This window comes from Mus musculus, chromosome 15 (genome assembly GCF_000001635.26).
Source record: "Mus musculus strain C57BL/6J chromosome 15, GRCm38.p6 C57BL/6J".
Classification (NCBI taxonomy): Eukaryota; Metazoa; Chordata; class Mammalia; order Rodentia; family Muridae; genus Mus; species Mus musculus.
Genome location: NC_000081.6, coordinates 73,585,929 through 73,600,876, shown reverse-complemented (window position 1 = coordinate 73,600,876; position 14,948 = coordinate 73,585,929). Strand labels below are relative to the sequence as shown.

General features: G+C 52.4%; 1 protein-coding gene across 8 annotated transcripts in view; it reads left to right on the top strand.

Moving 5' to 3' along the window:
- Slc45a4 (solute carrier family 45, member 4) overlaps positions 1–14,948 on the top strand; it is a 68,340-nt gene that overhangs the window by 44,881 nt on the left and 8,511 nt on the right. For 7 of the 8 annotated variants that reach the window (XM_011245401.1, XM_017316363.2, XM_030248266.1 and 4 more), the window contains exons 3-5: positions 11,303–11,491; positions 13,153–13,332; positions 13,792–14,858. In XM_011245401.1, the coding sequence (XP_011243703.1) occupies positions 11,303–11,491; positions 13,153–13,332; positions 13,792–14,858 (1,436 nt within the window). Of the gene's footprint in view, positions 1–4,350; positions 4,483–11,302; positions 11,492–13,152; positions 13,333–13,791; positions 14,859–14,948 lie in introns of those variants that run through there. The other variant, NM_001168255.2, reaches the window with a different exon arrangement.

The window sequence follows — 14,948 nt, the reverse complement described above, 5'->3', positions numbered from 1 at the left end:
GCTGTTGCTGAATCCCTGAGGGAGTCTTTGATGTACAGAAGGTGACTGGGCTGCTGTGACAGGGACCTGACACTGGAGAACTCCAGGTACCAGTGTTACTGAGATATGCATGACCCAGTCCAGTCCACCTGCCTTTCTAAGCCCCATCTCACAGGATATTTCTTTAAAAAATTCAATGCCATCTTCTGGTGGGATGATATTTTTACCCCATTCAGAATCCCAACCTTCTACACTCCCCAGGACATTGAAATCTCTCACTCTCGTCCCCTTCTCCTCTGAGGGTTACACACCAGGCACCTGGATTCATGCTTTGTCATTGTCCCCAGTGTGGATGTAGGTTTTGTTCTTGTTTCTTTTATGTATTCTTTTCCATTCACACATTATTTGTATGTGTGCACTCAAGCTCGTGTGTGTACACACCACAGTGCGAGTGTCCAGGTCAGAAGACAACTTTGAGGAGCAGTTCTCTCCTCCCATCATGGTTTGCTTGACCAGTGCTGCTTACCCTCCACGTCCTCTCACTCAACCTCTTTTGTATGTCTGAGACAGTGTCTCTGTGTAGTCTTGGCAGACTGCCTCAGTGTGTAGACCATGCTGGCCTGAATGTGTAGTAGTCTTCCTGTTTCTACCTCTAAGTACAGGCATTACAGCGTGTGCCATCATTCCTAGCTTCCCACCCTCCCCTAACCCCCATGTGATATGAAGCCAGCTGGCTACCAGGCTGCCCCTTCCAGAGAGTCTGAGCAGAGGCAGGGCCTGAAAGATCTACAGAGCACCTCAGGACAGATCTACACACCTGCCTTGCTTATCTTCTATGGTTTGTGATGCACCCTGCCATTCCTAGATCACATACACTCTGGCATCTCAAACTGGGGACCAGATGTGAGCATATAGCTGCTTTTGAAAGACAGATTTGGAAACAGGTTGCTGGGGAGTTTCTGGGAAACTTGTAGAGAGCCAGCCTAGCCTTCCTGGATACCCCCCTGTGCTGTGTTCTCGTGTTCCATTCTCCCCTTGAGGAAGGGGTCAGTCTCCTACTACCGTTTATTGTTTCCCTCTTGGCTCAGGAAGTATACTCAAGGGAAAAGGAAAATCAGATAACGGAGAAAAGGGTGCCTTTTGTTGTGGTCTCTGGACTTGACTCATGACTAACCACTGGGCTAGCGTGAGATCTGCCTGCTCTGCTTAGGTGAAGGTTCTCAAGGGTAGCACCCAAGAGCAAACAGTGAGGGCTGTAGCTTGGTGCATGGGGGAAAGCTGGTTTGCTGTCTCCCACATGAGGATTGATTGAGCTGGGCACTTTGTAAGCACATTCTTTATAGAGACTCCGGGGAGCAGGTGAGTGTCTAGGATTCATTCGCTGAAGCCTGAGCCAGCTCCTCCTCCTGTGGGGAAAGCCAGCCCTTTAGCAATCATCCACACGGAGACATTGGAAGATGAGAACAACCTCTGTGCCCTTCCTTCCCCATTCAAGGGGTCGTGTGAGGAATGTCCAGGGAGGCAGGGAGCATGCACTCTTAGATGTCAGTAGGCTAGGCACAGTGGCCTGACACTGAGTTGTCATCAGGGTGGTCATTTTCCTGGCTGTGGCTGAGCCCAGCCCTTCTTAGGATCCCAGCACATGGCCGCCAAAGCTGGCTGCCTTGCTGTGCCTCTGAAGCACACAACATGGCAAGCCTTTGATGAGCTCACCTGAGAAGCACCATCCCACCAGAGGCATCTAAGCACAACTCGTCTCTACAGCAGGCGTGTGAGCACATGCAAATGTGTGGATGCTGGAGGTGTTTGTGACTTCACAGTTGCCAGTACTATGTTCCCTACCACGGCAGGGTCTGTATGCTATGTCAGTGGTATGTACCCTCTTGCCACTTGGGTACTCTGACTTCTCCCAAGGACTTCTTTCTGCCACCTTTGGTATTCAAGGGCTTATGTGCAGGTAGCACGCCTTTGGTATGTTACCTGCCTTGAATACCCAGGGCTGTGGATGTATACAGTATCCATGTACAGTGTGCTTGAATGCTGGAGTTAGGCATCAGAACCCTCACCCTTCACTCCCAAAGAAAGCACTAGGCTGGGTAGAAGGATCATTTGAGCTGTGAACCTTAACCATCCTGGCAGACAAAATGAGCTCCCAGGCTTACCTGTTCTTGAAGGGTAGTGGTAGCGGGGGCAGAACCCACGACCTAGTCTGTGTTGGGTAAGTGCTCTATCCACTGAGCTCTACTGTGTGTGCTGCCCCCACCCCACCCCAGGTTACAGACGTTCATGCCAGAGAAAATGCAGTCCTAGAGCTCTGGCTCTTGACATAGGAAAGAAGAACTTTACGAGAGTAGCTACCTGGTGTGACTGTCAACCAGCGTGTGCTGCCACCGTTGGGCTAGAATGGTGCACTAAGAGTGAGGGAGCCTGGCCACGGGTGCCTCTCAGGAACTTTACCCAGGCTCCCTGACTAGCACCTCAGCCAGTGACCTGTGATCCCTTGCATGTTTGCAGCACTCAAGTCCCACCCCAGGAAAACAAGAGCAAAGTATCACCTATACTCAGGCTTCTTACCTGGTATCCCATGGCCCCTTCCCCACAGAGTGCTCTATGCCCTGTGCCAAGGCTGCTGCAATATGGGCTGAAGGGGGCACTGAGGAGACAAATGGCCACTGAGGGGCGAACCTTGAGGGCTTTCTGCTCAGTGATGTAAGCTGGGCACAACAGGACACACATTGCATGGGGAGAGGGGGGCATTTTGGAAATGTGCTGCATGTTGTTGGTTGGTTGAAATAGAATATACTGGAATATTTCACCAGCAACTTCCCACCCAGCAGAGACCCAAGAAACACTGAAGAGTCCCTGTGCCACCTACATCCTGACCCCCCCCCCACAGACAGTCAGGGCTGTGGTCCCTTGAAGGGCAACACTGTGCTTGCTTGTCTGTGTGTACATGCATGGTGTATGCATGTGGAGGGTGGGGCGGGGCCATCGTGAGTGGTAGCAGCTTATGCTCCTGTGCTTGGGAGGGAAGTCTGGATTTCCTTGCATTTCAGATCATTGTGTTTAACAAACAATGAAATAGTCACCACAGTCGTTTTTCCCAAGGAATTCTGTAGGCTGTTGTTCTTTTGTCAGATTCTTACTAAGCGCCTGCCTGTTTGTGCTGGGCGGCGTGCCTGGCGTGGAAGTGACATGGCAGCCCAAAGCCTGGGGCTGGCCAGGACACCTGGGCATGTCACCTGAACTGCTACTTTGCAGAGAAGAAAACTTGTAAGTCAACATGGCTGCAGTTGGGTTGAGGCAGAGGTTGTGGGCTTTGCCCTGGATGCCCTCTGCCTGGATGGAGTCTTCCCTGTCATGTCTCAGAGACAGAATTGGGAACAATAGGGTTATATTGATGGAGGTTCCCTGGCCCAAGTACAGGAGGAAAGACACAATAGGCGATGTCTCTGAGGATCACTGAGTGCTGAGCGAGGAGAAGTGAAGGTGAAGGCTACGTAGTGACCAGACGGGGTTAGTGAGCCAGGAGCAGGGCTGGAGGATGCTGTGATTCAGGGCCTCGATGCCTCGCGGAGATGTGTTCCAGACCCCCGAACTGCACTGTGCGTGAGGCTGGTGATGAGGCAGGGTGGTTTGAGAAGCATTTGCTAAAGTTACAGTGTCCCTTGTGTTTGAGAACAGAGCGATAGGACATAGAACATACATAGCAGGTTAATGAAGGCAAAAAGTTAATCAGTTGCTGCAGGAAATGGCCATTTAAAACTTTATGATGAAAGCCAGAAGTGAGTTAAATGTTAACAAAATGCTACAAATATATGTTGAAAAGATAGACTAAAGGTATCAGCCACCCAGAGACCCCATCGAGGCCCACAGGTGCTGCCCTGTGTGCCAGGTGTTAGTCCAGCACAGCGAGGGAGTGTGCGTGTCGGGGTGGCACACTGTTGTCATGGGAGAAGTGGGCTTTTTAAACAAAGTCCAGTCAGTGTGGCCTCTTAACTGCTGAGCCATCTCTCCAGCCCGCTGCCTTTATTCTTAAAAGCAAGCAGTATAAAAGGTGTCCACTGGACCACTTGCCTAACTTGTGCAAAACCCTGGATTCTTGCCTAACATGGAAGAAAAGGTAACTGTTTCAATTGAAGTTACAAAGAATATGCACGCATGTAACTTGTGTAAAGTTATAAATAGGACTTGCCTTTGGTGAGAAGTGGGTCGTCAGCTTCCTCTTTTTATTTTGTATTGTACTTTCTGCTGTGCTTTAGAGGAGCTGGAGCTTGGCGAGTGCCAGGCAAGCCACATCCCCAGGGAAGTGAGGATGGGGATATGGTGGTGACAGGAAGTGATGCAATCTGTAACTCGTGGAACTCGTGGGCACATCAGAGCAAAGAGCTGCCCATTAGCCTCCATGGCATTGCAGACCGAGTACAGAAGGGGAGCCGAGAGAAACTGAGGGAGGCAAGAGATGGGCAGGGAGGACTTTCTCCAACGGGTAGCTGAGCTAAGGTGAGGGCAGAGGAGGAACTTGGGCCTGGGCTTGGGTCTGATAGCCAAGATGTGCTGGCTGGGGCAGATGCAAGTAGCTTGAGGAACAGTCATAATTTGTACTTTACTTTCTTGCCACCCGCATACCTGCAGTTTGGGCTTTCCTGTGAAGGAGTGACTAGGGCGAATGCTGTGTTTAGGTGGCACTTTTTTCTGACCCAGCAGCAGTTGAGTTGCACTGCCTCTTCCTCTTGTAGAACCCGAAGCCCAGTAACTTCTCTATTCTGTGTCCAGCTTGGCTGGCCTTCCTGCCAGCAGCTTAGTTAGGCCTTCCTCATGTGGCCTGGCAGTTCCTTGAGGACCACTTTGGGTTCGTTGTCCTTTGCTGTCCCTTTGTCCAGAACATGGGTGTAACCTGACTTCCTCACTTGTATCCTTGTGACACCCGAGGCTGGCCGGCTGTCGTAGCAGTACAGGTTTTGGGTTGGAAGTGTACTTCAGTAGTGGGGGTCATGACTAGTGACCAGGGTTATGTACATCCCGTCCTGAGTGCAGAATTCTGGGGGCGACATGTTTGTCATCACCGGTTCCCAGCAGTTCTGCACAGGCCAAACGCAGCTCAACACTTGACTGGACAGGCCCAGTATGGCTTCTGCATGTCAGACACCTGCATCCCTGGGCAGAGGTGTTTACCTGCACAGGAAACGAGGCAGTGATAAGCCCAGTGTTGAAGAGTCTGTTTCACTTTACATAACTCATTTTGAGAGCAGCCCTGGGCATGCCAGATGCACCTTATGCTCAAGAAGGGCAAACAAAAGGGTCACCTGTTCAGGGGTAGTCATGACAGGACAGGAAACTTGAGTCCCGTCTTAGTCTGTCTATGCTAAGGCAGGAGTGCTGCAGATCTGCTTTAAGAGTTCACAGTACACAGCCCCCACCTCCTTCTGGAACTCCTCCCTGGGGGATATATGATACTATTAAAAAGTTTAAGCCAGTTTAGATGGAGGAATACAATAATACCTAGAAGGATATGGGAGGAGGCAGAGAATAGGCACGAAGGCCCATTTTCCATGTCCTGTCTAAGGAACTGAAACTTAGAAAACGAAAGTACTGTCAGAGTCTAGCCAATGAGTCAAAAGTCTGAGGTGTCCTTCCAACCCAGGTCACCTTCAACAGAGATACCAGGCCAGGCAGGGGCTTACCAGTGACTATTTGTTCTATAGCCTGTACTCTCCTGGCATTTGACCTTGGGGGACTTGATGGACCCTTGGACACATGTATTTCTGAGCCCCATATATCACCCCCTAAAGCTTGTCTGCCCTTCTGGTGCCCCTCAGCTCTGCACCAGATACCTTTGAGCTTCTCCTGGAGCATGAGCCTTGCCTCCCTGGCTGGTCTGCAGGTTTCCATAGCTCCTTCCCTCCAGGCAGGGCTACTCCTGTTCTTTGTCTTGTCCTACTAGGCCCACCTGGCAAGTGTTTCCTCTCTGGGCACTCTTTAGCCCTAGACATGAAGAAGGAAAGTCTGTCTGGGAATGGAGGCTGCTTTGCTCAGACCTAGGTAAAGGTGTTGCCCTGGCTCCTCCTCCGCCTTCCTGTCTGTCCTCACAATTCAGAGATGCCACTGAAGCAGGGATGCCACCTGGCCATACTCCTGTGTACCGTTTTACACAAATAGATGTCCAACATGGAGTGGCTTAGTAATGCTCACACACAAGCAAAACCAGACTGTGTTCCTAAAGGCACCAGAGGCCCTGTTCTCCCCCTTCCCCACTGCCACTCAGTCCAGCACCTTGCTGGGGTCCTCTGCCTGCTACGTCCTCGTTACTGGTATAACTATAAAGGCTCTGGAAGCTTGTCTTGAGCTACTCACTTCTACCATCTGACTACCTTTTTTTTGGACTCAGACCAGCTCAATGCTACCCAGTCATCCTCTGGACTATTCCCCACTGGCGTCTGGTAAGACATTCCTTCCTGCTTATTCCTTGTCCCAGGCTGCTTTGTCTCTGCTTCCCTGGTGCCAAGCAGAGTGTACACCTGCTGGGGTGGAGTGGCTCATGGTGGTGGTGTCTCTGTGTTACTTAAGTCCCTGGGTCCTTAGATGTGCATACCTCACCCATCTCATAAATGAAGTGGAGGTTAAGGCAGTGGAAGTCAGTGCTAGATGTGAGTGCTGCTACCAGAGCTGAGGCAACCTCTCCAACTGTGTAGGTTGTGGCATGGCAGCAGGTAACCATGAGGGTGGCACCTGGCCTGGGGAAGGTAGCCCATTCCTCACGCTGCGGCCTAGCATGGCTGCCCTGAAGTGGGTTCACAGTCAGCTTGCTGTCAGACTCCTGAGGTCACTCGAGGATGCTGAGCTTTTCCCACGAAGAACTTCTCAGCAGCGCGCGTTATCATGGGGTTTTGTCTAGGAGTACAAACCTATCTGGCCTCGCAGACTTGTCCACCGAGAGAAAGAATGAGTTCTTATTCCCATCCTGGGCCTTTTGTTAAATATTTATAGGCCAGTTTCCCAGCCTCCCTCCCCCACAAAGCACCAGTTTATCAGAAATGCCCTTGTGAATAGAAACCTCTGCATGTGACCCAAGTGTTGCAGTGGGCTGTCCCATGTACACACAGTGACACAGTGAGTATTTCCTGTGAACAGGGAACCTTCCGGGTCCCACCATTGTTGTTCAACCTTTGCCTGAAAAAAACAAAAATTATTTACTAGGGACTGGCGTAGTGTTTGTTTAGGGCTTTGCTGGGAATTGCCTGGCTGAGGCATCCCAGGGATGTGGGTGCTGGCAGCCGGGTGTTGGGGGTTGCAGCACTTTTGCTCACCCTGGGCAGCACTGGAGATCTCTGATGGAGCAGAGTGCTGTCTTCTGGTTAGTGCCTTGGCAGCCCTCATACAGGTAGCTGAAATGGCATTTGATTTCCTGGAGGCCAGGATTTGATATTCTGGAGTCTAAGATGGACTCCAGAATAGACAAGGGTGACAAAAAGCAGCTGAAATGCCACCACTGGTACTGTGTCCCCTGTGCTTGTGTCCTTGCCGCCTCCCACCCCCCTCTTTGGTTTGCACAGCCCTGGGTCTCTGTTGCCAATGCTACTTACTACCCTTCAGTCCTCCACAGTTGAGCTCACAGCTGCCCAGCCATGTTCCAGTAGATTCTGGATTCCTCCAGCACAGCACACTGGTGTATCGCCAGGCCCCCTAGCAGTCAGTCAACCACCCTGTGGCTGTTAGCAGCATGTGGAGGTCTCACCCAGCTCCATACCTCTTCCAGGAGAGAACTTGGGGTGGGGTGCTGTTGTGCTTGGTCAGTGTCCTGTCCCAGGTACTGCAGAGCACAACAGTGTCAGCTAAGTGCCGAGTGTGGAGCTTCACACTGTAGCTCGCATTCCTACGTCAGCAGTGACAAGGTGGCTGCCCGGTTGAGTACAGAGGATGCAGACCTAACGGTACTGAGAGGCACAGCAGTTTAACCTCTCCAAGGGTTGGTTTATCTCATCCTGACACAAGTTAGAGTCATCTGGGAAGAGGAACCTTAGCTGAGAAAATGCCTCTTTTAAACTGACATGTAGACAATTTTTCTGATTCATGATTGACATGAATCAGCCCATTATGGGGACTGTCACCCCTACTTAGCTTGTCCTGCATTTTATTTTTAAAAAGCAGGATGAACAAGCTAGTAAGCTGCCATCTCCAGATCCCTGCCCAGAGGACTGTGACCTGAGGAACTTTAAGATCAAATAAACTCTTTTCCTCCCCGGGTTGCCTTTCAAAGGGCTGGAGTTGAGATTGACAGCTTGTAGGCCGGTGCTCATCCCTGTGTCTAGAGCCAGTGAGTGAGCAGCCCTGGATGCCAGCAGACAGACAGACTGACTACATAAAACTTAGACATTAATCCTTGAATAAGGTGTGGGATTCTCTGGGACTGGAGTTATGAGCTGACATGTGGATTTGGGGTCCCCTAGAAGAGCGGCTATTGCTGCTGAGCCATCTCTCCAGCCCAGTCTTTTGTGTCAGGAAGTATTACACCCATCTTTTGTAAGACGTGTGTGGGAGGCCATATGATCTTGGGCAGCAGAGTTTTCTTACTGGTTCTGGAACCATAGCTATTGGGCCGTGATGGCTACAGCTGTCACTTCTTGTAAAAGTAGTGACAACTGGTCCAAAGTCTCTTCCTTGATGCTTCTGTCTCCATTCCTGGGTAGTCTTGCGTGTTGTACCCACCTGGAGGAGCCAGTACTATTCACTGTCTCTCATTAGCTACCCCATCAGTGTAGGGCCTCATTTAGTAGCTGGTTGTTGGCTGCTTGCAAGGCCTGTTGTTGTATACTGTGTGTGCTCATCCTACAGCCCACAGATGGATGTGTCTGTAACCCAACACACTACAGATGACAGTGTCATGCTCAAGTGCCAAAAAGTTGAGCACCTTGCTCTAAAGCCTGCACTGTCTGTGGTCCATCTGTGAGAGCATCTATTGTTCTGTTCTAGTCTGTAGAGTGCTGTAGTAGACTGCTACTCTGTCCTCTAGTCTAGCGATAGGAAGCACATTGTTCTCCAGTCTCTATGCTCAGATGAATACATGTGCCTGCCTTTCTCACTGCCTGAGGTTTTTCCTGACCCTTTGCTAGATGCCAATGCCACAGACTTCCTGCGTGCAGTTTCTGAACCTGTCAGTCATCTGTGACTCCTGTCTACCTGTATGTGTAACCTGCCAGTGTGGCTTTGCCAAGGTGTGTGTTCCGAGGGGTTGATGCCTGGGCCTACTGATGCTAGAGCGGTGGGGCCACAGGCTTCATTGGTGTTGGCACTATCACCTCACTGGGAGAGTTCTGGCCCGTGGGGACTTGATGTCTCAAACAGTGTTGGTATTGGGGCCATACTTCTGGGCCTAGGCCGTGAGGGCACCTGGGTAAGGGTATCTGCCTGCTGAGAGGGAGGCTGGCCACAGGTGGCAGGAACTGTACAACAGCATCAACAGTATCAGCTCTGAGGAGGGACTGTGTGGGAGGAGAGAGGGCCTGGCCCACGTGGGCATTGTCTCACAACTTAATTGAGTCAGCAAAACTTTTTTGCTTGTTTGTTTTTTCAAGACAGGGTTTCTCTGTGTAGCCTTGGCTGTCCTGGAACTCACTTTGTAGACCAGGCTGGCCTCGAACTCAGAAATCTGCCTGCCTCTGCCTCCCAAGTGCTGGGATTAAAGGCATGCGTCACTACCACCCGGCCTAGTAAAATTCTATATGTCCTCTCTGGCTCTCGACTGGAAAGGGGCAAGGGGACTGTTTGTCTCAGTGTCTTCATAGAGCTATAACCTGACTGAGACAGACTCAGGGCCTTACTCTGTAGAGTATGGAACCCTGTGCTCAGGGTGGGTAGGCGCTGTGGGCAGCAGAAGGCGGTGGTACCTGAGTGGATAGTCCTCCCCATTCCTCAGGTGTTGGGACAGTGACAGCAAGAAAGCTGCTCCAGGCAGGGAAGGACAAGCCTGCTAAGGTTCTACCAGGTCCTATGACGATGCCCCATGCCCACAAGACTGAATTGAGCTCCTTATGTACAAGGTGGGAGGCTTAGGGTGCTCCCCCTCCCCTAAGAGACAGGACATGTGACATGGGCCTCACTGAAGGGCAGAACATTCCCTTGATTGCCTTGCCTAGTAAGACTGAAGAGCCCGTACCATTAGAACTCCACTTGGCTTGTCTGTCGGAACTCACTGGGCAGACGCTGGTTCCCTGACTCTCGTCTGTTCTGCTGACTTGGGATGGGAACAGATCTAGCCTTCCTGTAGCCAGGCATGGCTGCAGAGGTCAGCACACACACGTTAGACCCTGGCAGCGTGCCCTGGTACCTAATGGCGTGATGGCATGAGGTTCTGCAAGGTGCTTCCTCCCTTGACATGCTCTCCTCCCACACGTTTATTTTGATTGCCAGCTCAACATGAGTCTGTTTCCTCGGTGTCCCTAGAGTGTGAGTGCTTGTCTGGTGAAGTAGTGAAGTGATTTTAAGCACACTTCGGGTCGCTGTAAAATGGGGAGTCTTGCTGATCTTGTGACGGCACTCAGCCTCCCAACCACATCCAGGACACATGGTGTGCCACGCTTATCCAGCCTCCACCCACTGCCCTCTACCTTAAGGACAACCAGCACTCTGTCCTGTAGTCACAGGCTCCTTGACGAGCCTTTACGTGTCAAGGAGTGGTGTGGCATGTGCTCAGGTGCAAGGTCTCTGTGGTACAGAGGGTCCTCAGAGCTGCTGGCCTGTACCCAGGGCCATCATTCACCTGCTCCGTTGACACCACTTTGAGTTTGTATGACAGGAAGGTGGCATAGACTCTGATGTCAGGCTGTCCAGGTTCCATCCAGAGGCCACCACACTCACCATGTCATGCCTGGACAGTTTGGAAAGCTAAATGGAAGACGGGGCCCTGGATGCTGGCTGTGACCTCCTGGCTCCAGGTGGATGCATGTGAGCTTTTATGATTCTGGTGCTCAGGAGGGTCACTGGGGGACCTTTGACTCTGGAGACCCTTGCCAAGACTTTCTATAATAGATTTTCCTCAGTCAGTGGCTGTTCTATTCCTGCAACCAAAGGCATTGTACCGCTTCCATAGTATGATACAGAGGGACAGGGTAGCTGAGTAGCTCAGCCCTGCTCAGTACCAGCAACATAGTGGTCCTTCAGGCAGAGCCCAGTACTGGTTCTAAGGTCTGGAGTACCCTCTTTGTCTAGCATCTTCAATTCCAGAGGACCCTTAGGGGAAAGATGTATCCTGAGGAGACTTGAGGGAGCTAGAGTATGTGTTTATGTAGGGTGTACATGATGAGTGACAGGCTGTCTGTCCCTGCAGGCCTCCCTGAGAAGTACTACAGCCTGACCTGGTTCCTGAGCCCCGTCCTCGGCCTCATCTTCACACCGCTTATTGGCTCTGCAAGTGACCGCTGCACCCTGAGCTGGGGCCGCCGGCGGCCCTTCATCCTTGCGCTGTGTGTGGGGGTCCTCATTGGTGTTGCACTTTTCCTCAACGGCTCCGCCATAGGTGAGTGTTTGCTGAGCTTGCAGTAGTATTTGCTTTGGGGGCCTTATCTGGTGACTTCACTGGGTCACTGTGCAAGGACCAGCTCGGGCTGCTGAGGACCTCCTGGTGGAGACTGTGGCAGGGAGCTTGGCAGTAGAGCCGGCCCCACATGGGAAAGCTGGAGGAACCTGTTCACAGGGAAACGTTTCCTGTTGTGATGGCTTGTTTTTAATGCGTATCTGACACCACGTCCTGTTTCCAGAATGATTTCAGAAATTATCTTTTCTTTTTTGTTCTCCTTTTCTTAGACATGGTACTGAGAATGTCCAGAACCCAGTCTGATGTTTGTTTTCTTGGTTCATGCCTCGTGTGTTGTTTTGCCTCTTTCTGTTGTTTTGTTTTTAATTAAAGCCACTCTCTGTGGGAAAATATTTTCTGCCTTGCGGGCACCATTCAGAACCGGTAGAAACAAAGCCTTGTGTTTTGGCTCTGCAGGGGAAGGAGTGCAGGGTAAGTTCTAAGGAACAGGTCTACCCACGATCCAGAGGCAGCAGGGCTGTGGATGGAGAGAGAGGGTCCCCACAAGACCATCCCCAGGGGGCAGTCACAGCTCTGAGAGCCAGGGTAGGGACAGTCTGTAGCAGCTTTGGGTCATTCTCATTCTGGGCTGAGTCGCACCTGTACCAGGCAGATCCTCCAGCAGAGATGGTTCCCAGCTAGGAGTCTGCAGTTGACACTTTTCCTGCTGTTTTCTGCGGGCCCTGGGCCTGTCTATATCACCTGTAGGCATTCCTTTACTTTGCTATATGTGGAGGCATGTATAGAGAGCGACACTGCCGCCGCATATAGCCAGGCTGGCGGCACCAACTCTTCAGCCTGAGCTCTTCCCTTGCTAGCAGGGTCTCCTTGGGCAACCCATGGGCCAGCCTGTCAAGGTGTCGTCAGAGGACTGTACTTCATGGACAGACCTGTCTTTGCCCTACCTCTAGTCGTGAGGGTTGGTCCCAGTCTCAGGTCTGGAGATCAGTCTAGGCAGGCTTGGTTATCAGGTGAGCCTTGGTGCTCAGGAGGCCAAGGAGGTGTGGCCTTAGGTCCTTATGTATTCACAGCCTATGTCTAGTTTAGAGGCTAAGGCAGAGCCAACCAGCCCAGGAAGCGGCAGAGAGCAGTTTGTGTTGGTGGGCACAGAAGGAGATTGCGTTCTCATAGAGACAGGAATGGTCCTTGCACAGCCAGTGTAGCTGATGCCAGTAGGTTTACCAGCCAGTGGCCACTGTTGCCTGGTTGGCAGAGGAGGGGGAACCTGCTCCCTTCTTTCTTGAGAACCTAAGAGGGAGGGAGAGGTAGCTTAGTAGGGAGCAGTGCTGCTCTTGCAGAAGACCCAAGTTCAAGTCCCAGCATCCACATGGTGGCCATCTGTAACTTCAGTTCCAAAAGATCTGATACCCTCTTCTGATCTCGGCAGACATCAAGCACACACAAGATGGACATCCATACATGAAGGCAAAACACTCATAATAAAATAAATCCTTTTTAAGAGAGGGAGCTCTTGAGGGCTGGACAAAAGGGGACATGCACAAACCACAGGAATGGGGTCAACTTTCCTGCTCTCCTGAAAGCATTTGCCTGAGGAGCCTGACAGTTGGCACTGGCATAAAACTGCTTCCCCACGCTCTGTCCAGGTCTGGCGCTCGGTGATGTTCCCAGCCGGCAGCCCATTGGCATTGTCCTCACGGTGCTGGGAGTGGTGGTCCTGGATTTCAGTGCCGATGCAACTGAAGGGCCCATTCGTGCCTACCTGCTGGATGTGGTAGACAGTGAGGAGCAAGACATGGCCCTCAACATACACGCCTTCTCTGCTGGTAAAGCCCCACTCCAGGCCCCAGGTGGGCGGGAGGGATCGGTGGTCATTGGTGGTGGTGATCAATGACAAACAGGGCTTTAGGAAGCTCTGGGACTCACTTTACATGTGAACCCAGCAGGATAAAGGGGCTGAGGAGCAAGGCTAGGAGGGAGCAAGGCCTGCCTGGGCGGGCGACATGCCTGCCAGGCGGACACTGCCCAGACTCTGTCACTCAGCTTGAGGGGAGCATGTGGGTGCACTAGGGTTGCTCTGGGCCCAAGACTCCTGTTGTCTTGGTTTCTGACTGGGAATAGTGTTAGGCCAGGGTTAAAAGCTGTGCAGTGCAGTCCCCTGAGTTGTTCTGTTTTGTTGTCTCAGCTGTCCTTTCGTTCTCCATCTCACTGATTGGCCACATAACCCTGTGTAAGGGACAGCCCTGTGCTGGGGCTGAGGCTTACTGTCCCCTCTCTATCTACAGGCCTTGGTGGGGCCATTGGCTACGTGCTGGGTGGGCTGGACTGGACGCAGACCTTCCTAGGTGACTGGTTCCAGACGCAGAACCAGGTGCTGTTCTTCTTCGCTGCCGTCATCTTCTCCGTGTCGGTGGCTCTGCATCTCTTCAGCATCGAGGAGGAGCAGTACAGCCCACAGCAGGACCGCGGGCCTGAGGATCCCACCCTGCCCGGCACCAGCGTTCAGCCTGGCGCCCCAGCCCCTGCCTCCCGCCTCAGCTCCCTTGGTGGGGGCATGCAGGACGGCAGCCCCCCATTCCCAGATGAGGTACAGTCAGAGCACGAGCTGTCCTTGGACTACCTCGATGTGGACATCGTGCGCAGCAAGAGTGACTCGGTGCTGCACATGGCCGACGCCACACTGGACATGGAGCCCCAGCTGCTCTTCCTGCATGACATCGAACCCTCCATCTTCCAAGACGCTTCCTACCCCAGCACCCCCCAGAGCACCAGCCAAGAGCTTCTGAGGGCCAAGCTGCCCCGCCTGTCCACGTTCCTCAGGGAGTCCACCAAGGAGGACGACACCTTGCTTGATAATCACTTGAATGAAGCTAAAGTCCCAAATGGGAGAGGCTCCCCACCAATCAACTCCCTCAGCCGCTCCAAGGTAGACTTGAAGCCCTCAGTCACATCTGGTTCCATGAGGCGGCGTAGGCACATGTTTCACAGGCAGGCTTCTAGCACCTTCTCCTACTACGGCAAGATTGGATCCCACTGCTACCGATACCGCCGGGCCAACGCAGTGGTCCTCATCAAGCCGTCCCGAAGCATGAGCGACCTGTATGACCTGCAGCAGCGGCAGCGCTCCCGGCACCGCAACCAGAGTGGGGCCACTGCCTCCAGCGGGGACACGGAGAGTGAGGAGGGTGAGACAGAGACCACCGTGCGCCTGCTGTGGCTGTCCATGCTGAAGATGCCCAAGGAGCTGATGTGGCTCTGCCTCTGTCACCTACTCACTTGGTTCTCCGTCATCGCAGAGGCTGTCTTCTATACTGACTTCATGGGCCAGGTTATCTTCAAAGGGAACCCGCAGGTGAGTACCCTCTGGCTGCCGACTCCACTGCCTAGAGAGCTAGGCAGCTTCCATGTCAGGGCTTTGTGCCATCCTGCGTGCACTGCCCCT